General features: G+C 32.0%; 4 protein-coding genes across 4 annotated transcripts; 3 read left to right on the top strand and 1 right to left on the bottom strand.

Annotated features, from left to right (window-relative positions):
- Positions 1 to 364: 364 nt before the first annotated feature.
- On the bottom strand, positions 365 to 2,846 carry mRpL24 (mitochondrial ribosomal protein L24). The gene is made up of 5 exons (XM_011495815.1): positions 2,542 to 2,846; positions 2,186 to 2,362; positions 1,906 to 2,108; positions 545 to 731; positions 365 to 466 (listed from the first exon to the last, which is right to left on the bottom strand). Exons 1-5 carry the CDS (start codon positions 2,629 to 2,631, stop codon positions 380 to 382), a joined length of 744 nt encoding a protein of 247 aa, XP_011494117.1. The 5' UTR covers positions 2,632 to 2,846; the 3' UTR covers positions 365 to 379.
- Positions 2,847 to 4,385: 1,539 nt separating this feature from the next.
- Positions 4,386 to 8,453, top strand: LOC105359268 (protein MIS12 homolog). Its single transcript, XM_011495814.1, has 4 exons — positions 4,386 to 4,754; positions 6,521 to 6,690; positions 6,765 to 6,902; positions 7,912 to 8,453. The coding sequence occupies exons 1-4, from the start codon at positions 4,652 to 4,654 to the stop codon at positions 8,176 to 8,178; spliced, it is 678 nt and encodes a 225-aa protein (XP_011494116.1). The 5' UTR covers positions 4,386 to 4,651; the 3' UTR covers positions 8,179 to 8,453.
- A 4,063-nt stretch (positions 8,454 to 12,516) lies between these two features.
- Positions 12,517 to 15,296, top strand: LOC105359267 (probable RNA-binding protein 46). The gene is made up of 8 exons (XM_011495813.1): positions 12,517 to 12,540; positions 12,863 to 13,254; positions 13,358 to 13,553; positions 13,699 to 13,853; positions 13,931 to 14,105; positions 14,338 to 14,648; positions 14,796 to 14,934; positions 15,028 to 15,296. Exons 2-8 carry the CDS (start codon positions 12,874 to 12,876, stop codon positions 15,126 to 15,128), a joined length of 1,458 nt encoding a protein of 485 aa, XP_011494115.1. The 5' UTR covers positions 12,517 to 12,540; positions 12,863 to 12,873; the 3' UTR covers positions 15,129 to 15,296.
- Positions 15,297 to 21,370: 6,074 nt separating this feature from the next.
- Positions 21,371 to 24,775, top strand: Diap2 (Death-associated inhibitor of apoptosis 2). Its single transcript, XM_011495812.1, has 8 exons — positions 21,371 to 21,870; positions 21,956 to 22,079; positions 22,741 to 22,950; positions 23,096 to 23,274; positions 23,379 to 23,519; positions 23,606 to 23,748; positions 24,053 to 24,279; positions 24,375 to 24,775. The coding sequence occupies exons 1-8, from the start codon at positions 21,424 to 21,426 to the stop codon at positions 24,563 to 24,565; spliced, it is 1,662 nt and encodes a 553-aa protein (XP_011494114.1). The 5' UTR covers positions 21,371 to 21,423; the 3' UTR covers positions 24,566 to 24,775.
- Positions 24,776 to 25,563: the final 788 nt, after the last annotated feature.

The following is a 25,563-nucleotide window of genomic DNA, read 5'->3' as shown; positions in this document are numbered from 1 at the left end:
ATATATGCTTTCTTCTACACTAATTGTTTTCTACATGTTGTTGATTTGTAAAACAAAATACTTTTCAATGTAGCTACTGGTAACAATAAATAACATTGTACTCTACTACATCTATTAAATACGACATATCTATTATTTCACTTCCTCTAATGTAAATAATATTACGCTAAGTCAGGTATCTCATCAGAATGGTGCATGAAGACGATGTATTTTATAAATATAAATTATATTTTCCTTAACTAATAATGCTTAAATATAAATCAATATAATTAAGATTGTAATGATAAATCACATTACATATATTATTACATATACATTACATATACATTATTTTTATTTATAATTACTTTTACAAAAGTGTAAAAAAACCGTTTACTAATTAATACCAATATGTTGGCTTCTGATAACGATCTTCTTTTATATTCATTTTATCCATGATATCCATTGCAAATGTTTTCAAAGCAGGCTAAAATAATTTAATTAATTATACAAATGACTATTTTATTACGTACTCGATACGATAAGTAATTATTCATTAACTTACCTTAAAAGTTATTTTCTCGACTTCTTCTTTTGTAGTATCTTTATCTCCTTCTACATATAAAGCAGGATTTTTATAATCAGCTGTCGAAAAATGCGAAGGTGGGATTGGAATTATTCTTCCCGTTCGAACGGAAACACGTACGTGTTCACCATCTTCTGTGTATCGCCATTCAATTTTTGTGGGTTTACTACGAAATATACGATTCGGATAAATTAAATTTATTATTACATTAATTAATATTTATAAAAATTAATTTAATCATAATCTGGACACTATCGAGTTTAATTAATATTGATATTGACTAAAAACATCAATGATTTATATCATATTCAAACAAATTTTTAGATGTATACATTAAACATTTGAGTTCCCTGTAAATTGCATATTGTAAGGGAAAAAATATCAAATGAATTTTTCATATCAAAGTAAAAATAATTGTTTGAATTAATATTAATATTAGACAATCAATATATTACCAATTACTTTGTCCCAGTTATGTCTTTATAATAAAAATATTACTATAAAAATTTAGACTTTAATTTATTTAATAATTAAGATATTTAAATCTAGAGAATAATATCTTTTTTTAAGATAACTGGTTTTTTTTTTTTTTTTAATTTTTTTTGGATGATTTGCGACATTGATACGTTTGAGAATTTTGCATAAGTTTAATTATATTCCTAAAGATTTTACGATATGGCTCATAAGACATTATATACCAAGATAATAATTTAAATTGTGATTTATGTCAGCACTAAAATAAACTCATAATAGATGAACAATATACAATACAAATTGTATAAGCACCCATACATTGCAAATAAAATTAGCAGCTATAAATATATTATTTAAACAAATAACTACCATAATATAATTTGTTAAAAATCTCTCTATAAAATTGTATATAAAATGAAGTTTATAGTAGTACCTTATAAGTATTGAATTATTTAGAATAATGCTTTATTAAAAATATTATGTTCAAAGTGAAAATTCATTACCAACATATCACAAATTATTTCTAAATTTAAAAAACCTATATATAGAACAATCATTCATTAAATTAAATGGTCTTTGTTGTATGTTATATATTCTTTGGATTTATTGATGTCGTACAGTCCATAATTATTTGGACAAAAAAAGTAAAAAGTTATCGATTTCTCAAATTTATTAATATATACCAATAACTAAACTAATTTGAATATTTAATAGTTAATATTTAATATTGAATAGAACAAATAATATTCCTACTTTTTAAATACGCCAGTTACAGATTTAACTTTATGTTAAATTTAAGATAAATATGTGGCAATATTGTTTAATTATAATTCGTTCAAAGGCATGATTTTAATATTAATACTTACAGATCGAATGGATCAACAAGCAATACATCTTCTGTGACTAACAATGGCATTTCAAAGACAAAAGGAATTCCTGGAAATTTATCCGTTTTCTTTAATAGTTGTAATTTAGTGTTTAATCCATTAACCGTTATCCAATTTCTTTCCTGAATGATGCTTTTAACAATTCCTTGTTTTCCTTTATCAGGCCCAATTAAAATTTGCACCTAAATATAAAAATATGACAACATTTATAACTATTATGGCATAGAGCGTTTAATTTAAACCTGATGAATTCACTTACCCTGTCCCCTCGAAAAAATGACCAGTATTTGATAGGCTCCACGTGCACGTGATCGCTTTTATCCTGGTTTTGAAATCTGAAAGTGTCCGTCCAAGGTCTGGCCAGTTCAAAATAAAACTTCTTACGCTGATGTACTTTTGGAAGATAATTTGGATGAGGAGGAGTCTTATAATAAATCTATAAAAAATATAGAATCCTATTGTAGACAATTATTATTATGAGATTACATCTATTGTAAAATGCTGCTAATAAATTGCAAAAGCTTTAAAGTGAAAAATCAATATTATACTTGTCAGGTAATCACTTATTAATTAAATAATTTTTAGTAAAATAAAATTAGTGAGGATAGTAATTACTTGTTCCATTTTTCGTTTGATAAAACTGTCTGGTAAATTAGCATATCTCTTCGATTCCGGTAAAACGAATTGTAGCACATTGAACCGCATTTTAACTTCTACGTAAGAGTAAATTCTCAATGCAACAACTTTTATATAAACTTTTTCTTCCCCATTAAACGTCCTCCTAACCTTAAAGGTATACACTACACGAGCACATAACGCCACCTATGGGCATAACCGCAATTACCGTCCGATGGAAAGCAAAGATCATGCGGTGCAATCATCCATTCGCCCGTCCATCCTGTCTGTTATATTCTCAAAAATTTCTCAAATTTCACCGTACGGCTGCATGAAATTCTATATTAAGTTAAAACAGTGCCTGGCTTCGAAATTCAAAATGTTACGATACTTCTTTTCCTTTTTTCTTTAAAAAAAATTCACGTCTGATTATTAATTAACAAAGTGGCATGCATGGGAATGCTTCTCATACATTATTATAGTCTCGCCATATATATATATAACATTGCCTAGATAATACTGTTTTTTATTCAAATAATACATCAAATCAATAAATACACTCTATGATAAGTAGTATCGATAAAACTGTGCATTTTGTTAGATGAAATAAACAGAGTAAATACATAAAATTAGACTTCGATTGATTATGCCATAAACGACTAACGACAAATTCCAATTAATGATTGTTGAAAAAATTCAATAAAGCTTCCCAACGTTGAATTAAAAAGTATCGTTTCTATGGGCTAAATGCTGAAATGAATGGTTTTTTTTTTTTTTTTTTTTTGGAAAATGTTATTTAAAACGTGATCTGCGAACAATCACATACATCGTGCATTCCTCGGAGCACTCGCGTCCTGTATCCTTCCAAGCGTTACCGAGAACTATCTCCAAGTAGCCCCGGGAATGTAGAATCACGTCTATGTTAATTTTATCAAACGTCGTGCCCGAAAACGAATGTTGTTCGATTTGACATAAATTTCAACTCTTCGCTCCATATTTTTTTTCGCTTTATTCGATAATCTTATCCGAATAGTGGGCTGTACAAGTACTTATGGAAAAGAAAAAGAAACAAAAACATTACCCGTCCAGAGAGTCAAATTAATGGACGGCAAGTACCCGTCGTAAGAAGACATCTCTTTTTGCAATACCCATACACATAGGACGCATGAAACAAAGAATATCGCGCCTTTTCGTAAGCAAAGGAGAATTGCCCGCCTCTCTCTCTCTCTCTCTCTCTCTCTCTCTCTCTCTCTCTCTCTCTACCACTACATTCCCTAGTCAGCAATTCTAACTTGGAGGAAAACCCGAATTGAGATTACAGAGCCGACTGGAGACGGACAAGTTGTCGTATCGTCATCGGAAGCAACGCGACCGCTACAACGGCGGCAAGTCGCGAAATATCCCGCGATGTGCGCGACGATGACGCCAAGGTGCGAAGCAGGGAGCAACCTCGAGATGAGGTAAAAGACGTTAAGCGCCGAAGATCGTCGAGAGTGTCCCAACTTTGCCAACGAACCCGAGGACAACAACGAGCCGCGAGGAGGCGCCACGGATCCCCCGACACGACACTCCATCCATCTATCTGTTCTAGTCGTCGTTGCGAACGCCCTTCTCCTTCCTCCCAATCAGCAACCGCAATACCCGCGACCCCTGCCCACCACCATAAGTACAACCGGTGCCACCACTGCTGCCGCCGCCGTCGCCACCACCACCGCCCCACCACCATCACCACCACCACCACCATCGTCATTCTCGGTACCGCTCGCAGCCAAGGCTTGGCAACGAAGTCGCGGCCTAAGTCCGGCAACACTCACCGAACTCTGTTCCTCTGCTTTCACCCCCCCCCCCGCCTCCATCGCGCTTTGCCCCGAATCGCCGGCAAAGGAGGCAGGAAACCTACGAATCATCGCCCCTCTCCGTCGTCGCTCGACCGAGTGGCGGCGGTCCCGAACCTCGGCGGAGAAACGCCGCGGCGGCGCCATATTACGCGTGGCCTCGCGCGGCTCGCGCCATTGTGTTCGGCGAAAGCGTCCCTGGTTCGTCGTCGTCGTCCTCGTCGTCTACGTCGTTGTCGTGGTGCCACGCTGCCAGAGACCGGGAGGAGGAGATTATGGCGAACGACTCCGACAGATCGGCCGAGCTCAGCAGACGTTGCGACGAGGAGTACCAGATGCAGCTGTTCGGGATGCACTCGAGGACCGTTTCCGTAGCCAGTAAGAGTTTGCAAAGGCGATTTATCGGTCGGCGGGCGAGCGGACGAGCGGGAGGGGAAGAGAGAAGAGGCTTGCCTTCGAGACTTTCCATTCCTTTCCTCTGTGGCTTGTTGCTCTTTCTCGAGTTCGCGCGCGCGTGGCACCTTATTGCCTTTGTCTTTAATCGGGATTCCTGGCGACGCGCGATCTCATCCGATCAGATCCGATTCGATTCGATTCGATTCGATTCGATTCAATTCGATTCAATTCGATTCAATTCAATTCAATTCGATCTGATCCAATCTGATCCGATGCGATGCGGTGGTGTCGTCGTCACTGCCGCAACCGCAGCCACCGCCGCCGCCACCACCTCCGCTGATGCCGCCTCTGCCTTTGTTCGGCCTGCGTCGTCAGCCCTTTTTGTATCCTCTACCCTTGCTTATCATTTTTCCCTATCTCTTTGTTATCCTAGTAGCAATGCTAAACCGTTATCTTTGTTTTGGCGAGTTTCGGGCGTCGAGCGAGTGTGCTCTGGTTTCATGTGGACTTTCGCAAAATCATGACTAGAGATCACACTCGTCCAGTGCCTGAGGCATTTTCTACGGAGGGGCCACTGACACCAAACACACACGCGCGCACGCACGCATACACACACACACACGCGCGCGCGACAAACGTTCGTTCATCCATCCATCCATCCATCCATCCATCCATCCGCCAAACAAATTCAACAATTTATTTGCCTCCGTATCATTGCATGACGTTGTGTTCGCCGCATTGCTACTCTTAGTGCTTTTCTTTTTTCTCCCCCCCCCTCTATCCACCCCTTCCATCCAATACCAATTCCCCTCCGTATACTCCCCCTTTATTTCCCTCCTATCGTTTTCAACGCGTCGTTTTGTTACATTGTTGTTTTACTTTTAATTACTACAGTCGATTCCGTCGCGGATGTTGTTTTTTTGACTCTTTCATTTCTTTGATATTTTTTTTTGGTTTTTTTTTCTTTTTTTTTATATTGTATTTTATTTTGTTTATTATTTATGTTATTTTATAGCAATCTTCGCCTTTGGACGATTTACAATTATTAATCGATCGGCTGTGGAAATTAAGAGTACCTTCCGATTGTGCCTTTCATTTGTATGATTTTTCAATGTGTTTTGTTTTTTCGTTATGCTGTATTATTTTAAGAATTTAAATAAAAGAAACCATCATATTTTATAACACTTGTATACCTTTCTTTGTTGAACCAACCCACATGAATAAATACAAGATCCCGTAGTAAGATTGAGTTTGTATTGTTTTCCAGAATTAAAATGTTTGGTAGAAAGTATAGATGAATAGTACGAGTTAACTATACGGGTAAAAATTTTTTGCCATTAATTTTATTATTGTATAAATTACTCTAAAAACATTTAATAATTATTGTTTTGCAATCGGTATTTGCGTGCACGTAAATATATGTATGCATATATATATATATATATATATATATATATATATTACAATACTGTAGTTCAATGAAGTAGAAATAGGCGCAAATTAACTATATTTGAAGCATTAAATTATCACGTATCGATAATACTGTGATTGGTAAAATTTATTATCTAACAGTTACATTTATTGGATACAAAAATTTAATTAAGAGTTATCTATATTCGCCTTATTATTTTATGAAATAGCGTAATTTGGACAACTCTATTACTACTATATATAGCATATTAAAGTCATTAATTAAATAAAAATTTAACTACAGGATTAAGCAATGTTGATTTTGTTTATCGTTATAGTAAACCAGAAGATAAAAGAAAATGTGGATACTCGATGCGAGAAGATACATGCTTCGATTGAAAAAAAATACAATCCAGATGTCAAAGGAAAGGAAATTCTGAATAACAATATTAAACAATTAAGAAAAACTTATCTACAAAATATGCAACCACATTTGATAACCATACAGGTATTTAAGAATGACAATTATTACAAAACAATTATTTTCAAAAGTACTTATTACTATTATTAAAATGATTTTAGAATATTGTCGATAAATTCATTTGTGTACCCAATAATGTATTATTGGAGGAGGATAAATGCCAGGCAGTTCAATACAATGATGAAGAATTTCATAATTTGGAAAGAAAGTTGGAAGATCTTCAAAATGAAGCCAAAAGGGTAAATTATTCTTTATTCACTTCTCTCTCGACAATTTTATATTAATCTGCATTTGTAATTTTCTATTTAGATTCACACTTGATTATCGTACTTATACGTCCAAATCGAGTATCTTATTTTAACTTATTTTAATCAAATATCATATACTTATTTAGCATTCACGGCTTCTTCTTACAAACGTTGAGCGTGTATCGATTGTCATATGACAAATGAACTAAATCCTAATGATGTTTTTTTCCTTATAATTATAAAGCAATAAGAATTGATTAATTAAGTAAACACTTTTTTGTTTATTTGCTATATTAACGATTGTTTCACTAAATTTTCTTTATTAATTTACTAAATCATTAGGTAGAAAATCACTTTAGCCATTACATTTAAATGATCTATTATTCAGCATATAAATATATTTATAGGTGTAATTCCTATATTTATACTGTCTCGCTTAACTTTATTAAAGCTTTATTTTCTTGCATGAATTTTATAACTTATAATAAATTCGAAAAGTACTCGATTTATCCTAAAGTTTATTTTCTTGTTGTAATTGTTGAATGTTCTTTATGAGGAACGATTAATTTACAATATTTTGCAATATTTTTTTTTTTGCGTTACTCGAAAACATTTAAAAATATTTTATTTGTCCATGTGAAATATCTATTAATAATTTTCAGCTATAAATTTTGTTTGACTTCTACTATTTTAAAGAAAATGATTTATCAAACTTTTATGCCACTTGGTTGTACATAATTCATCAATCAGATTACAAAACAAAAATTACTATAGCCTACACATCGTACATTCGTACTTATTCTTCAAATTTAAGATCAATAGTAACAAAAGTACCTTCAAAATATTTTAAACTAAACTCAGCAACGTCTTTATATTATAAATTGTAATACCAAAAATACTAACCATCCATATACTATATTCATAATTTCCTTCTTGTGTTCAATTTTATAGTGACTTTTAACCTAAAATAATTAATTATGTTTGTTGTGATGCTTGACAGGTTACTATATTCAACGCAGCATTGAAAGAAGAATTGGAAGTGATAGAACAAATAAAGGATTCTGAAGATTTGGCAAAAGAATTATGCTGCATAGTGGATAAAAGCTTAAGTACTAAGAAATTGAGTAATAAAACTTTACGTGCGATAGAAAAATATAAAGGTCTTAAAGAATCCATTGATTCGCTTAAACAGCAAATCGACAAAGACAATTTTAATCCCAGATTAAATGACAATGAATTAGAGGATATCATTATTCGTGATGATTAGTATTTATTAATTTTTTAATCATATAAATTAGATGTTTTATATATTAATAGATTGTTCGTGATAGGTTAATTGTGCATTGTTTTTAACAATTCGACTGCCATTACGAAATGACAATTTTGTAAATATTGTATAATATCGGTATAATTATTTTTTTACCTTATAAGAACATATTTAAAGATGTAGTATAAAATGGAATCTGTTTCTGTAAATATCAAAAACTAAAAACTTAATTTAATTTTACAAAATAAGTTTGATCGATGTTATCTATGTAAAATACTCATTACTGTTAAAGTGTAACGATATTTTTGTACACTTTATTAATAAAATCTACATAAAGAATAATGAGCTATTAATTATTTATATTGATCATAATTTATTCGTAAAAAGCAAACGTTGTTTAATTGTGTACAATCCAATTTTTTTTGTATTTTTAGCTTGTAGTTGTAATTATCAAAATAAAAAATTCTCTTCAGAAATCTGTTGATAAATTCAAATTGATCATAAATATAAAGTTATTTTTGTGTAGGTGATATATTAATAAAATAGCTGCTTGTATAACTTTAAAAATATGAACAAATATTGATTTCCAATTTTTTTTATATCTTGGCCAATTAATGGAAATTTCATTCACACATTTACATAATAAAATGTGAAGTGTCGGCATATGTAAATAATTCTATAAAATAAATTAGCTGCAATTTCAGAAAGTATTATAATTATCCTGTAGGCATTGAAAAATCTTGGAATGGTAATAAATTATTGAATACATTATATATTTCGGTGGTATTAATATTACAGGAGAACGGTTACTCCTCTAGGTCGCTTTTGCTTATTAAGATAACAATACATTTATTTAATAATATTGGCCTATCTTTATATTTTATTTTTTAATGCCTAATAATATTTTTATTGTATAAAATCTCGTTCTTTATTTGGATATAAAAAAAGAAAGATTCCTCATCGATATTTCTCGTTTCATTGCTTCGTCTGTTCGCGACACTCGCATCTAGATATTCGGGATTTTTAATAATGAAGAATTATATATTTTTCTCATAAAGAAAAGCCTTGCAAGCCGTTTGACATTTACTTCTGCAGCAGTCTGAAAAGGATAATTATTTGCAAAATAAATGAATGATACTTTCAATTATCTATTTTTACTTTCATGCTAATTAATTCATGAGATATAATTTGAGTTGAGGCTAATAAATACGTAATAAATAAAAAATTGAAATTACGTATTTATTTATTTATTTTTGCTCCTGTTTTTGTTTATGTTCTTTTATTAAAAAAGAAATAAATAACAATGAAAGAAAAAAAAACGAAAAAGAAAGTTGTTTTAATATCCTTGATTATTAAAAATTTCAATATACAAATTATTATCAAACTTTATACGACATCCCATTGTTCGAAAAGAAGTAAATACGCGGGCGAAGAATATTTTAAGTTTATTTTTAGGCTTTATGGATAAGAAATATAAATATTAATAAAAGACAAATACACTTGGCAATGCTAACACGATAGATAACTCGGAATTGCAGAAATTAAAACCGATATCAAATAGCTTAATCGAAACAATTACGTACGTAGACAAAATCATTAATCTATCCAGATGAACGAGGGACAAGCAGCAAGTAACAATAATCCTAATTAGCATGTAATATTTTAATAATAATGCGCTCTTCCAGCTACAAAAGCTCATTGTTACAATTCCGCCTGATCAATATACCATTATCCTATACCATTATATATACCTATACCATTCATCAACATTTTGACAAATATAAATACATGCCATCTCGCTCGCTCGTCGAGCATTTCCCACTACAAGTCAGTCCGCGCCATACTTTCATACTTTCATATTATTTCTCAAAACCCCCGTGCCTTCGTAGTGGTGAAGCGTCCTTACGTATCGGCAAGCCCCGTTTCTTGCCAAGTCAAACCAGTGTCGTTGTTAGTCTTTTACGAGGCCATACTCCCGTTACGGGCAAGCGGTGCTTTTCTCGTAGCTTCGCTCACGCTCGCAGCCTAAGAATTATGCCTTTTTCACGCTATTTTCGCGCTATTTTCGCTACTTATACGCCTACCAAGGCCATCGCTCTTGCGCGTTTCCGCTTAAAGGGAAGGTAGTCGTAGCTCGCTGTCTTCGAGCGAATTTCCCAGATAATCGCGTGAAAGGGTCTCGCTCGCGCTTATACGCTAACAGACTCGTTTTTTTTTTTGCCGCCTCGTTTTTACCGGTTCACACTCGTTTAATCTCGTTTAATCTCGTTTAATCTATATCTGAATGCACCGGACGAGTCGGCGAATGCAACTGGCTTATTAACCGGCGGCGATCGATGCTAGTTTACAAGAAAATCATGCTAATTAATTAATTAGCATCGTTTGACGATCTGACTATCGTCTATGTCATTGGCCAGTGTGCTTGCGGTCTCGTTAAAAATCAACTTGAGATTTCTTGGAGGGATTAATGTAGGAGGTGATGATGGTGGTGGTAGCAATTTCGCTTATCCTTATGTAATTTCGATCGTCGAATATTATTTATTATTGTCCGCAGCAATATTAAAGGGAGTATCGTTAAAGGAGCGTGTGCTTTAATTGTATAAAACGCGGCTAAAGTTTTGCCGATTTTACTGATGTTACCGAGCATACGCGAAGATACGAGTCTATTGCGAATATAAATAAATAAGAATAGGCGTGCGTAGGCGGTAATGAAGGTACAAGATTAATAATAATACAATTGGTTACTGAGATATTGGTCCACGATTGCTTTCATTTGTCAATGGGAGTGCAAAAAATATCGATTGCGTATGATTTTCATAATAAATGCGTAAAAAGAAATAAATGGACGAGAAGGCAAAAGAATAGAAACAAAACAAAAAAAATTACACGAATCTCATACGTACAGTCTAATGCGATAACGAGCTGCTGTATTATTTGCTTGATTCGTGGATGTAATGCAAAAAAAAAAAAAAAAAAGTGTGCCTATAATTATTATAGAAAGATAATTAAGAGTTTTATTGGCATTTATCCTTTCGACCGATTAAAATGAAATCCTGATGATTCGTGAAATTGCGGGGGGCCCAAAGGGTAAATTTCCCTTTAAAAACCCATAGCAACGAAGTGCGATGCATTAATTTAATCCTCTAATTGTTATAAAATAGCCAAAACACGCGTATAAGCGAAGAAAATATATAATCGCCGCTAGTTAATTTTTTGCCGTAATTTACCCGAGCATTCGGAAATCGGATTCTCATAATTCGAAATCCAAAGATAAGCAACGCTCTCCATTTCGCCTAGGAGCTTAAAAATAAAAATAAATATGAAAAATATTATGAAATTCGGTAACAACGGTAAATAAAATAAGACCGCGGCTCTGTTCTTATTAAAACGGGCAAGTCATAAGAAAAATAATAACGCGCGAGGAAGAATTTAACTATTACTAGCGATGCACAAGAGCATCGCGGCGCAACAATATTTACTTTCACGTAGCCTTTAAAGCGAAAGCTCAGCGAAGCCTTCGACAAGGCAATGAAAATAAAAAATTAAAATTAAAAATGAAAATTAAAGAAGAAAATTAATACGCCCAACACACGCGCACAGGCACAAGTCCCCTTTGATCGATACTTACGGGCGAACGACTAACGCCTAATGACAAATTAATGAATTAATCGGCGAATAAAGACGGGCCCCATCGATCGAATGGAATCGAATCGATTGGGAAAACCAGTGAAGGCGGGAAGGGAAATCGCGAAATAGCAATTTTTAACGACAATGGACGATCAGCTTTGACTCTATTCTACTCTATTCTATTCTATTATGAAACATCGGGCAGATAGTACTTCCCACTTATTACGCGCGGCAACTGCGAAAGCCAAACTGTAAAGCCTATGACCAACCCTAGTAACGCAACACCACGCTACTCTGGCATTTTCCACGAATCGAATTTGGAATTGCATGCCGGGAAGGGACAGTGCCCGAATACGAATCTGAGAAATGGATTTTTAAGCGCTGCCCCTCGTAACGTCCAACGAACATTAAAAGAAACGATGAGACTGGGCGGCAACGTTGTTTCATAAAACAAAACAAAAAAAAAACAAACAAACAATATATATATATATATATATATATATATATATATGCACGTGTGTGTGTGTGTTTACGCGTATATAAAAAAATCCTTACCACGGTCACTCGAGCAGTTATAGTTCTATTAACCGGCCTCTTGTCGTCGTCTCGTCGAATTCTTTAAAACGCGGCGATAGTTTGACGAACGCAAGCTCGGAAGAAGAAAGATTTTCGCGTCTACCGCACGTGCGATATAATCCGGCCGCTAATACGACTCCTCGGCATTTTTTCACAAAGGTATGTAAATAGCGATTTTCAGGTATTTCCTTGATTTTGTGGCGAATAATATATAGCCGCCGAGTTTGTCAATGGTGCGCGCGACATTTTTGACAATGTCGAGCGCAACAATTGAATGGCCGATGATGAAATCGTTAGAACATTCGTTCGGCGGGATTCGAGTGATCTCCAGATAAGGCGTCCAGGTACCAGGTTAATCGAGTTAAGGCGAACGAACGAGGCCATTTCGTTGAAGCGCAAACATTTTCAAAATCCTATTTTCGATGATGCGCGATTGACCTGCTCTTCGTAATTTTTCGTAATTATTTCATAAATTTTGTAGAAATTATCAAGATGAGCGAGTACCGTCGAGGCAGCGTTTCGACAATAGCAAGTAGTACGTCGGATACTTTATCGACGGTATCCAGCGATTGTCAGGTGACAGTTCGCTTATTGGATTTGATGTACAAAACGCAATATGAGCTCGTGCAAGAGAATGGACAGCGACGCCTTACCGCACCAGAGCTTACGAAGGAGCAGAGGGAGCGTATAAAAGGGGCAGAGATATTTCTTGGGAGATTGCCGAGAGACTGTTACGAGGATGAATTGATGCCAATATTGGAAAAAGCGGGCAGATTATTAGAGCTTCGATTAATGTTGGATTTTTCTGGGACTACGCGTGGTTACGCTTTTGCATTGTATACGGATGCCAAAATTGCACGTAAAGCTTGTTTGGTATAAATTTCACATTTTTAGAATAATTAATCTCTCGATCGATTTTATGTTGTTTATCGAGGTGAAGTTAACTTGTAGAAAGTTTAAATTTTTTATTTTTTAGATGCTCGATGGGTATGAAATTAGGCCGGGCCACCCGATCGGTGCTGTAAAGTCGGTTGACAATTGTCGACTATTTTTTGGGGGTGTACCAAAAAATAAAACAAAGGAAGAATTTCTGGAAGAATTAAGCAAATTGATGGAAGGAATTGTTAATATATATTTGTATCCAAACGCTCAGGATAGATCCCTTAACAGAGGTGCTAATATTTATCTCTCTCTCTCTCTCTCTCTCTCTCTGTTAATGATTCTCTACGGAATGCTTGACATTTTTTATAAATCTTTTTATACATTATTGGCAAAAATGCTTAAATTATTAAATATTAGGTATACATTTTTTTACAGGCTTTATATTTGTCGAATTTAAAGATCACAGATCTGCAGCCATGGCTAGAAGAAAACTTATTCCTGGTAGAGTTCTTTTATGGGATCACGAAGTGGCGGTTGATTGGGCTGATCCAGAACCTGGAGAGCCCGTGGATGAGGAAATAATGGAAAATGTAAATGGTTTTTTTTTTGTAAAGTTATAGTGCAAGGATATTGTAATGGGATTTGAAATTGAATTACTTTTATATAGGTCACTGCACTTTTTGTAAGAAATCTTTCGATGAACATCCCTCAGCAAAGAATCAGAGACTTATTTCAAAGAGCCACCAATATACCAATTTTAAAATTGAAAAAAATTAATCATTTTGCCTTTGTTCACTACGAAACCCGTGAATTGGCTGAAAAAGCCATGAAAATTTTGACAAGTTAGTGCATTTTTTTACGTGAATTATTCAACTAGTTTAATTATAATTTTTTTAAATATATAAAAAATCTTAGATTATGGCTTGAGTAGTTAGAATTTTTTAATATTTAAAAAAAATACAATGTCGTTAAAAAGTAAAAAATTCAACATTCTAATTTTATAATTTATATTTGCGTAAAAACGAACGTATAATTTTTGTTCTAAAAATAATTTTAATCCCTACATCGTATTAGGACAGGATGGTGTAGCAGATCAAGAATTATGGGAAATTCGTTGGGCCAAGCCAATTGGTCCCATTAAACAAGCAGAGAGACAAAGATGTATTAATGAAGCGATATTACAATCTAAAAATAAAAAAGTTAGTAAAATTGTTAAAAGTCGTAATGCAAAATTCATAAGTGAAGAAAATGACTTGGAAGAAATGGAAGAGTCGATTGATATGCAATATGTGACACTTCTTACGGATTACGTTTCTAAAACTCTACAAGCCATGTGTTCTTTCGAATGCTTAACAAGCTACAATCCAGTTGGCTTCATTCATAAAGTTTGTATTTATTAAATAAATTATTGAAAGTAGTTAGTTTAGTATTTCAGTAGCTAAGATCGTTTCGACTCTGTGTATATTAGCTATTTTCATTTAAGTGATATTTGCACAAATTTATGTTATATTAAATAAGGATTAATTGCATAGGTGACAGTATACAGAAATAATCTATTGATTATTGAAGATTATGGATCTGTACAGCCAACTAGACAATTGTCTTTAAACAATGCAGTTTCAGTAGTCTATCAAAAATTAAAAAACTTATATGATTATAATATTTATCACAGTGAGTATTTTACATGAAAAGTTTTCGTATAAATTGCAAAAATCATAATTATATATATATATATATATATTTTTTTTTTCTTCTTCTTTCTAGATGTTAACTATTCTCCAGTAATAGTTGATGACTTGAATAGCCAAATGATGAATTTAAATTTCAATAAGAAACAAGAACCACAATTCAGAAATGCTTGTTAATAAATTGTGTGTTGAGGCCATTTATAAACGGTACGCGTAAACATAGTTATTTAATAATTTAAGTCTTTTTAAACTTATAATTAAGGCAACAATTTAAATGTTTTGATCAGATTTTAATACCAAACGTTATGTTTAATTTAAATTGTTCATAAAAAAAACTTGCAATGTTGAGACTACTACACAGACACAAATGTCTGCATGCCAAATGATTTCGTATTGAATGTGATTTAAATTAAATTAATTTGAATATTTAACAAAATTATCGATTTCTTAAATCATTTATTTTACATTGATATTGATTTAATAAAAATTTCTATTATAATCGTGTAATGCATATAAAATACTTTGGAATAAAAACAGAAAATAATAAAAATATTATCGTTATGAAAAACAAATTACATTTGTTAAATGAATAAAGTTTACGAGAATTTCAAAAATTTTTTAAAAGAATTTCAATATAGTTAACGACTATTTCTCAATTTTTAAAAATAATATTTTTAATAATCTATTTTATATATAACTATTATGAATTGTGAATTTTACATTATGAGAAAAATATATCAATTTGTTATAGTGTATCTTATGTTTTAGAACAAACATAAAAAAATTTTGGTCTCTTCATTGTTAAGTCTTTTTTTATTAATCATTTTTTTGTTGTAATCAAATTAAAATGAAAAGGAGAAATACGAGCCGATATTAATTGCCGATAATAGTTATTACAAATATTTAGTAGTAATTAACGATCTTTAAAATAAGGATTACAAATTGTTTAAGTTTTTATTAGCAAATGTTTACTGAAGAATCGCAATCTGCGAACCATTTGAAAAGTGTACTTGAAGATCAGGAAGTAAAAAATATTAAGTACATTTTGTTGAACGAATAGTATGTTAATTAATTTTAATAATTTATTATTTATTTTAAGACGAACTTTTAAAGTTAAGTCGATCTAAGTCATAATTATCTTGACTGTTAATATTTATAAAATATGCATAGTCGTATAAATCATTGTTAAAAATATTCATTTTATTTTTATAATTTTTTAATTGCTCTATATACGATTGCAGCAAATTAAATGGTATTTTTGATTATTGAGTTTGTTAAATGAAATGCCATATTTATTAATATAGACATATTTGTGTCATTAATGTAGATTTTAAAACTTATTTGTATATATATATATTTTTGAAATATTTTAAAAGCTATTTAAATTATAATAACTATTAGCGATATGATTCACACTACCATTTGATAAAATTTAATTATAAATAAAATCTGATTTGTTATCTAAGAATTAATTTTTTCATAATTTTATTAAATTATAAATGTAGCAAATGTTTAAAATTTGAATTAGTAATGATTAACTTATGAGATTGACTTTTAAAATGTGTAAGATTATTCGTTTTATTATTTATTTATCAATGAATATTAAAAAATACATATATAGAAAAATAAGTAACGAAAGAATGCGATGAATGTTGGTATTTTAAGAAAATATTATTAAAATTATACACATTTGTTATTAAAATTCTTATAATTACTAATTTATACAAATAGATTTTTGTACATCAAGCACATTATTTTATCAAGATTATATCGAATATGAATTAGGATACCAACATTATTATAAGCTATATATATATATATATATATATATATATGGAAAAGCTTGATTTTTATTTATTTCTTTTTTATTTTTGCCTGAATCATAATTACAAAATTGAATTTATTTACGCTTAAACAATTAAATAATGGGTACATAATATTAATACAACGTATTAAATAATTGTAAATTGTACTTTTATAATCAACGAATAAACGTAATTTTAATTATGAGATTGAGCATAATTTAAGTGGTAATTTATAAAATAACATCTAGAACGATATTATTTTAATAATTGGTAACTGTTTAAATTTTAATCATCAATAAAGTATTAAAATTAGTCCATGAGTAATGTTTCTTTTTCTTTTATGTTTCACCCCTCTCTTTTATATTATTTATATAATATAATGTAATTAAACCATTTCGTGTTTTGATCGTTAATTTCTCTAAATCTTTGTTCATTATTTTCTATTTATTATATTGTCTTAGAAAAATTACGTTAAAAATTGAATATGAAAGCAGAACAATTAACATTAATTATTAATTGCAAATAGTTTTCAACATTTTTAACATGGATTAATTTTCTATGTTAATTATGAAAATGAATGGACTGTGTAATCAATTCAGCATACCGATTTATTATTAATATACATATACGTGTATATTTATATTCTATGAAGTTAATTAAGTAGAAAAGATAATTAATAATCCATCATTATTCTATTGAAATAATAACACTTTCGAACAATTCATATTTTATATCGCTGTGATAAATATTATTGAAATAACTTGAAAATCGAGTGAAAGCCAAAATCGTTCGAATATAATCCGTTTCGTATTTATTTTAATCATATCGAAATGTTTAAATTCAAGAATGTTATTAATTAATTATTATTTTTTTAATCTAATCTCTAGTTTTATTGCTATTATTTGTTCAACACCGCGACCCTATAGTTTCTTTTTAATATATTTTATGTACATTCCAAATTAAAATAAAAACCCTTATATTGTATTTATATCGATAGTACATATCGATCGTTAGCAATAAACAATACTGTGCTATTGAATTATTTAAATTTAGTAGCACATACACAGACATACCATATACACGCAATAGATGGAAAATTTTTGAATAATTATTCGCGCGTGTGTGTAAAATTAAAGCTAACTTTTTGTTAAATTGTTAACGAACTCTTCACGCAGAGTAACAAAAACTTTCGACAAAAAATATTAATACCTTGTGTGAATTGAAAATGTGCTTTATTTTTTCCACTAAAATAATTTTAAAAAAGTACGTTTTAAATGAAGATAATTGAAATGAAGTGTCGTTCGATGTTCTTATCGTTCACACATTCCAACTATTCGTTATTATGCAAATTTAATTTTTAACAATCGATGAAGCTCATAAAACGTTGATACAACTAAAAATTGCTTAAATTTAGATATTTTGCAAGTCTCGAGGACAATATGAAATTGCAGTTTTATACGATATTTATAGGAAAAGCCTATATAATGTAAACTGTTCTAAAATAATCGTTCCCGTTCACGCGGTAGACAAGGTCTAATGAATAAATTTAAAATAGCAATCTATAAATGTGCTTAATAAAAATACAGCGAAAGTGGCAATATATAATATTGTAATATTTGAATAATATTTGACAAAAACTTGTCTACGATACGATGTCGAATTATCGAAGCATCTTATTGGTAATAAGTTTTATTAGTAATAAGTATCTTCATTAGTAATAAGAAACTTTAAACAAAACAAAAAAAAACAAAAAAAAAAATATTCAAGTGTTGTCATTCGACATTATTCGTTTAGCCGTCATTGTCAGTAAAATTTTTATACGCATTAATTGTTTATGGTCCGCGTGAAGTTTATCAAGTTGTAGAGTAATAATTTTAACGAACGTTGCCACCCACATTTGACATCATTTAAACTATCGAGGATAAAGTGCATGACGAATATTAGTAATTTTAAAGAGATGTGTCAAGGTTGTTGTAAATAATTTCCATTCGCTCAATTAACATCGGGTTATTCATACTAATGTTCAATTATTGTTGCTGTTGTAGACGACACAGCCACGTAGTTCGTGCAATACCTTGAAATCAATAAAATAACATTGATTCTTCCCAGAGTAAGATTTTCTCGATCGATCTCCGATATGGATTCCATGAACTTTATTAAGCTAATCGAGTAATTGAAAATACAATAGTTTCGAATGGCAGTAGTGTGGTAACATTGTGGTATCGAATAGCATACGATATTACAATTATAGATACGCAAAGATTGTCAATATGTTTATTAAATTCTATTAATCGCGAGCCACGCGCCTACCAATAATGGCAATTCTATTATGTTCATCGGTCGGTGGTCATACATCGCTTTCCTTTCAACAATTCAACGAGGAGAGCAACGAGTTTAAGTTTCATTCTAAACTCTGTTCTATTATTATTATTATTATTATTATTATTATTATTATTATTATTATAGTCGATACCCTAGCAAAACCAATTGCATAATGAATTGCAGAAAAGTAAAATAAATAAATGGATAAGGCGGTACGTTAAAGGTATCGAGTAGGCCACCCAATCAGCATCCCAATTAATTCGAACGCTATTTAAATAATTTATGTAATATTACGGCTCTCGGAATAGTCAAGACACTCCTCCCCTCCAATACGTATTCCCAGAAACAGTGGTGCACGTCGTTACCTAAAAGCTCCTTATTATTACAACCGGCACCGAGAACGAGTCCTACTAACTTTTCGGACTCTATGATCGATACTTGTGTCGTGCATTAAAAGAATAATAATAATAATAATAATTAAATAAAGATTAAAAAAGAACGTAGTAAATCAAGCGCTCGCTTATGTGCAACTGTCGAGAGTTCAATCGTTCGTTCTCACATTGGGCAAGACGCGCTAGGCTCGGCATTTACCAAAATGCGCAATGGTCGATGGACCCGAGATTTTGCTGGAAAAGCCGAGGTATCGACGGCAATGATAATGGGAAATTCCGTGAGTCGCATCACATGCGTTTTACCTATACGGTATTTATTTCTGTTTCGCTTCTCCCCGTTTTCTTTCCTCTTGTATGCGAAAGTCCACTCGCCCCTCCCCACGTTTACGTTAATGTCGAGACGGAGCGCCGCGGATAACTCGTGTCCCGTATCTCCGGGTCTAAGGGGCATCATAGCAGCGATCGACTCGTAGATTGTCTGCTCTGGATCATTCAGGTCGTGTGGATTAGTTGCGTGATAAGGACGATTGACCGAGTCGCGGCTCGATCGTCGTTGTCGGGGATCATTGGCATTGCTACGATACTACTGCATCGATCGCCCCTGACTTCTATCAGCCGATTGTATTATATTAGCCGTTGATCGGGTCCTGACATAAGGGATTAATGGAGATCCTTCGGGTGGTTATTAGCTTTATGTGTTGGAGTATACGAGCGCGGTGACTTTTGCCTCATGTTAAGAAAAATAGAGCGGAGATTGGCCCAACGAATTATTTTCAGCGTCGGAGTACGATAAGTATGATAATGACGTTCATGGTGTTTGTTATAAAAATTAAATTTCCAGCTGCCATAACCTAGGCGCAAAAGATGCGTGTCCACTTCGGATGTTTAATGTCGTTTAATGGAGTTAGAAGTTGAATGTGACACGAGAGTTGGGACAGTTGGGTATGATGGAGGTGGTGAGAGTGACGTTATTTCGTGTAAAAATTAATATCATTAACGGGAATTTTCATGTTCATTGAATGTAGCTGCTGAAAATGCGCTGTTGGTAGAGTAAATGAAATTGAATCGCTGACTTAACGTGGCATCGAGGGCATTATTTGTAAATATTTTTGTCCCTAATCGTTAATAATAATAATAGTTTAATTTTTTACAAGGGACATGAAATTTTATGTCATATCGTTTGGCTCTTTTATTTTGTACGAAATAATCACTATTACCTTTTTCTTCCTCTCATTGTCCAATGTGAAAGAAAAACCTTTAAATTAACGTTTCGCATCGTGTATTGATTTTTCTCTTACACATCTATACGATTGACACTCTAATTCATGTTTTGAAAGGCTATGATATATTTGCCATTAAAATTTTATAGCACTAATTCAATTATACTATATGTGTACTTTATTGCTTAAATGAATCCATAAATTGACATATAGTCATATCTGTCTGCCATAACGATAAAATTAACAAATTTTATCGAAGGCAAATAATAATTTGTCATCCCAGTGACACGTGTTGTATGTAAATAGTATTTCAAAATTAGAGGTAAACACGTATTATCGTATAGATAAAAAATATATTTGTCGCCGAGAAATAACTGAGTTTGTGTTTACTAGATTTTGCTAGATCCAATAAACTTAAGTATTCGTTAATTGGCTGTGGTGGATACTCGTATATACAAAATACTTTACCAACTTTTATTATTACGTACAATTAAAGTACAAAATCGTGTTGCGCATTCTGTGCGCCCTCAATAATCTCTTATTGTTCTGCTCGATTAAATTGACTAATTTAATGGAATAGTCCATTTGCAATAAGCTCGATTAATATTTTTAATAGATATTGAATGTGAACTCAAAGCTTTATGTTAAGGATTCCATAGGATACTGTTAATTTGATAATACCTTAAAATTTTCAGATCGATCTTCTTCAAGTTTTTGTACTACTAATCCAAAGATGAACTATGAAACCAATAGACTGCAAACGTTTCAAGAGTGGCCTGCAAATTCTCCCGTCTCTCCTGGACAAATAGCTAAAGCAGGCTTTTATTACACGGGCCAAGCTCGGACGGTACAGTGTTTCCTCTGCGGTATTACAATATCCGAATGGAATAGAAATGACAAAGTGATTACTCGACATCGGCAGGCCAGTCCAGAATGTCAATTTGTATTAGAACCATTTAAGACTTGCAACGTGCCACTTATATCCTCGTTTAATGAAACAAGGCATTCGAGTTCTGTGGATGGCGATACCCAAGATCTAAGAAGATGGAGAATTTTACAAATTGAAACGATGAATTACTACGAAAGATTGAGTACGTTTAAAAATTGGCCTGTACCAGATATCGTGTCACCCGAGTCATTAGCTAAATCAGGATTTATTTATTTTAAACAGGCAGATTTGGTAATTATTATATTTAATATACCAATTAAACTTATTCTATAAATATTATTACAATTTCATGTATTTTATAATTTTTTTTAAATAGGTCAAGTGCATTCACTGCGGAGGTAAACTAAGACATTGGGTACTTGGAGATGTTCCTGATGACGAGCATAGAAAACACTTTCCTAACTGTGATTTTTATTTACGAGAAGAAGAGAATGAAACTAGTAATCCATCTAACATTTATTAATATTCGTTTTATAGTTTCTTGTTTTTCTTATTATCATTAGCATCATCATCATCATAATCATCATTATTACTATTATAATAATTTATAATTTATAATTTATAATAATAATGATGATGATAATCATTACTATTATTACAATAAATTTCTCGCTACTTATGATATATTACCTTTAATATAAGAGGGCTCGGAATTCAATTTGCAAAGTTAAGGTCGTAATTTTTCATTGACCTTGGCAAAGCCAATATTCAACTAAAGCAATGTACAAGTGTATATAAATCACAATCAAGTTTATTGATATTTAGCCAGATAAATCGATGTAATCTAAATATAATCATTTTGGCAATGTCAACAAGTAAGCAAACCTTTGCTGCTTACGTCCGCATAAATTGCCTCAATGATCACCGTTATTATTTCACTTTTCATTTTGCATTTGTTGAATGCTGAATGGGTTCAGGTACCTGATAATTACGAGATTTTAATCATTTTGATATAATAACTCAATAACTCGTCTAGAGACTTAGCATCGTAAAGTAAATTTTTCAATTTTTTCACCTTTATTATACTAATTATGTTTCTACCATGTATTTGAGAAGTAGTAAATATAAATGAAAATATGTGACAATTGTGTTGATATACAGATTTGTCAACAGAAAAAGTGGACTTTGACAATGTCAAGTTGCTGCCTGGCACAACCTCCAACTTTACAGAGCTACGCATACAAAATCATTTAGCTCCAAAACAGCCAAAACATGCAACGTACGAAGGCAGGTTACACACTTTTCAAGGATGGCCTACCGATCTCAAGCAGACCCCAGAAATGTTAGCTGATGCTGGCTTTTATTATCTTGGTGAGCGATAAAAAATTGTCTTTAATATGTCGGCGCTTGATCACTGCGTTGATCGGTTTGCCAAATGTTGCAAAAGTTAATTAGGTTAAAATAATGAAAAACGCTTTGACAGAAAAAAGCATTGCTTAACGTTTTACCAATGTAGGATCACAAGATCAAGTCAGATGTTTTCATTGTGGCGGAGGCTTGAGAAATTGGGAAGAGAACGATGATGTTTGGATAGAACATGCCAGGTGGTTCCCAAAATGTGGATATACTGTTTTAGTAAGAGGACAAGACTTTATTAAACAGTGCGTGGAAAGCACGCAGCCGTCAAAACCTTCGGTAAGCATAAAAATCTTTTTCACTGGCTTTATAGCGGACAGGAGATTCATATATTTTAAATCGCATCATCTGCAATTAATTATTCAATTTGTTCAATGCCGTAGATATTAGCCAGTGCTCTTAACGACGTCTCCGATGTTTCCGTAATACCATCGGCATCTCCTACCGTTATATCTCAACAACGTCACATTCGAAGAGTGACAGATGCTGAGTTAGAAGGATTGCTTGGCACGGCACCAGCTGTGGTTAGTCTCACCTTTCAAATTATGTTCCACTGGCAAAAGCATGCCGTTAAAGTTCTTAAGACATTTACTTTCGTTGTACTTTTTAGGCAGCGCTAGAAATAGGTTTACATGTTGGTAGAGTTAAAATGGCATTAAAACGAAGAATGGAGCAAACAGGATTACCCTACGTCAATGCCGACCAGCTCATCGAAGATGCCACACAAATACAATTAAGAGAAGAGGATAACATGTTCGTAGAAGCATTATTTGCATTTATAAGATTATATTATTACATTATTTTAATGTAAATTTGCATAGCCTCTGTTAACATTACATACATCAATTCATCCTTTAAATGCTCTTATAATTCAAAAAAAAAATTTAATTTTTATTACGCAAAGCGAGAAATATTGCGCGTGCGCACGCGCGCTTCTCTCGTTTGTTATTCTCAATCCTTTTTCTCTTCTTAACCTTGGAATAGAAAATGTTTTTTACTCGACTTGTCTGCACATATTTGCGTATAAATTTGCTAATTTAATGTCAAAAAATTTCAGAATTAATCGAGCATCTGATTCGCCGTCAACGGAACTCACTCATTTGTTAAATCAAATAATATCTACTGCCGAGTCTGCAAGTAGTTCAAATGTCCAACCAGAAACTGCAAGGAATAACGAAAGCAAAGAAAGCAGTGAATTACATGAAATAGCAACATCGACTTCCGAAATAAAGTCACAGAATGAGCTGCAGACGAAGGATGGGAGCACGATTCACGAAGAAACTGGTAAATTTCTCAAATTAGCTTTAAAAAAATTCATATAAATTAATGAGTACTTTTTAATGTTACGAATGTAAATAAAAAATAATCTTCTCTATCAGTTTCTTTAGCAGAGGAAAACCGAAGATTAAAAGAATCTCGACTATGCAGGGTTTGCATGGATAAAGAATTTTCGGTCGTCTTCCTTCCCTGCAGTCACTTGTCCACCTGCGTATTCTGTGCTTCTTCGCTTACTCACTGTCCGATGTGCCGGCAAGCGATTCGTGCCACTGTTCGCACCTTTTTAACTTAAACAACTAGCATTGGGTGACGAAAGACCAGCCAAGCCTTGTTAGATGGAAAAAATCCCAATTTATTTAATCGAATCATTAGATTCTTAAACACGGCTGTTAAAGATGGAAGTTTAATGAAGTATCATTTTACTGCTACAAAACACTGCATTATATTAATGAATTATAAGATAGGTATATGATATTTGAGTAAGTAAAAAAATATATTTTGTAATGACACTAATGAATGGATTTAAACATATAATTTTGAATTTAATCGAAATAAGTCCTTCGCATACAAAGAATTTATAAATTGTATATAATGATGATTAAAATGGTTCTGTAATTTTTGTAACATATTCTTGTTTTAACTAATATGCAAGAATATATGATTATGAAGCTAAATATTAATGATATCAAAAATGTATATAAGAGACATAATTATAGTCTAACAATTTAAATTGATGTATATTCGAGATCGTTGCATTTGAAATGCACGTACAGTGTGCCTAGCCTATTTAAGTTAATAATTTTATAAATTTATATTTATTATAATTTAATGCAGTGTCTCATGGAAACTATCTTCTTTATTAAATACAAAAGTGTTGAAGATAAAGTTATTGTTACGATAGTAGAATAAGAAATTTTCGTAAAAAACATTTGAAGGCTGATTGCAAGGTTATTTGTGGATTTATTTAATAATTGAACATATGATTGATAAATATTTTATATAAAGCATGTGAAACTGTGGTACAAGGTCATATCAATTTTTTAGATTTAAATTCTTTAATGTACGACCTTACCTCAGTTAATTAATAATTTAACAAATATAGAACTTGTATAAGCAAAGTTGTTAAATATAAAGAAATTTTTAAGCGATAATAGTTAAAAAATGTTTTAGAAAATATCTATTTTTGTTAAATTAAACTAATTTTTTCAATAATCAAATGTAAATTTGTATTTAAAAATGCACCTGACAATATGTTTTAAATATTGTAAAAGGAACGTTAATATTAAAAAA

The sequence above is a fragment of the Ceratosolen solmsi genome, unplaced genomic scaffold, assembly GCF_000503995.2.
Source record: "Ceratosolen solmsi marchali unplaced genomic scaffold, CerSol_1.0 scaffold11, whole genome shotgun sequence".
Taxonomy (NCBI): domain Eukaryota; kingdom Metazoa; phylum Arthropoda; class Insecta; order Hymenoptera; family Agaonidae; genus Ceratosolen; species Ceratosolen solmsi.
Note: the sequence above shows the minus strand (reverse complement) of the source record. Positions and strands in the feature narration are given on the sequence as shown.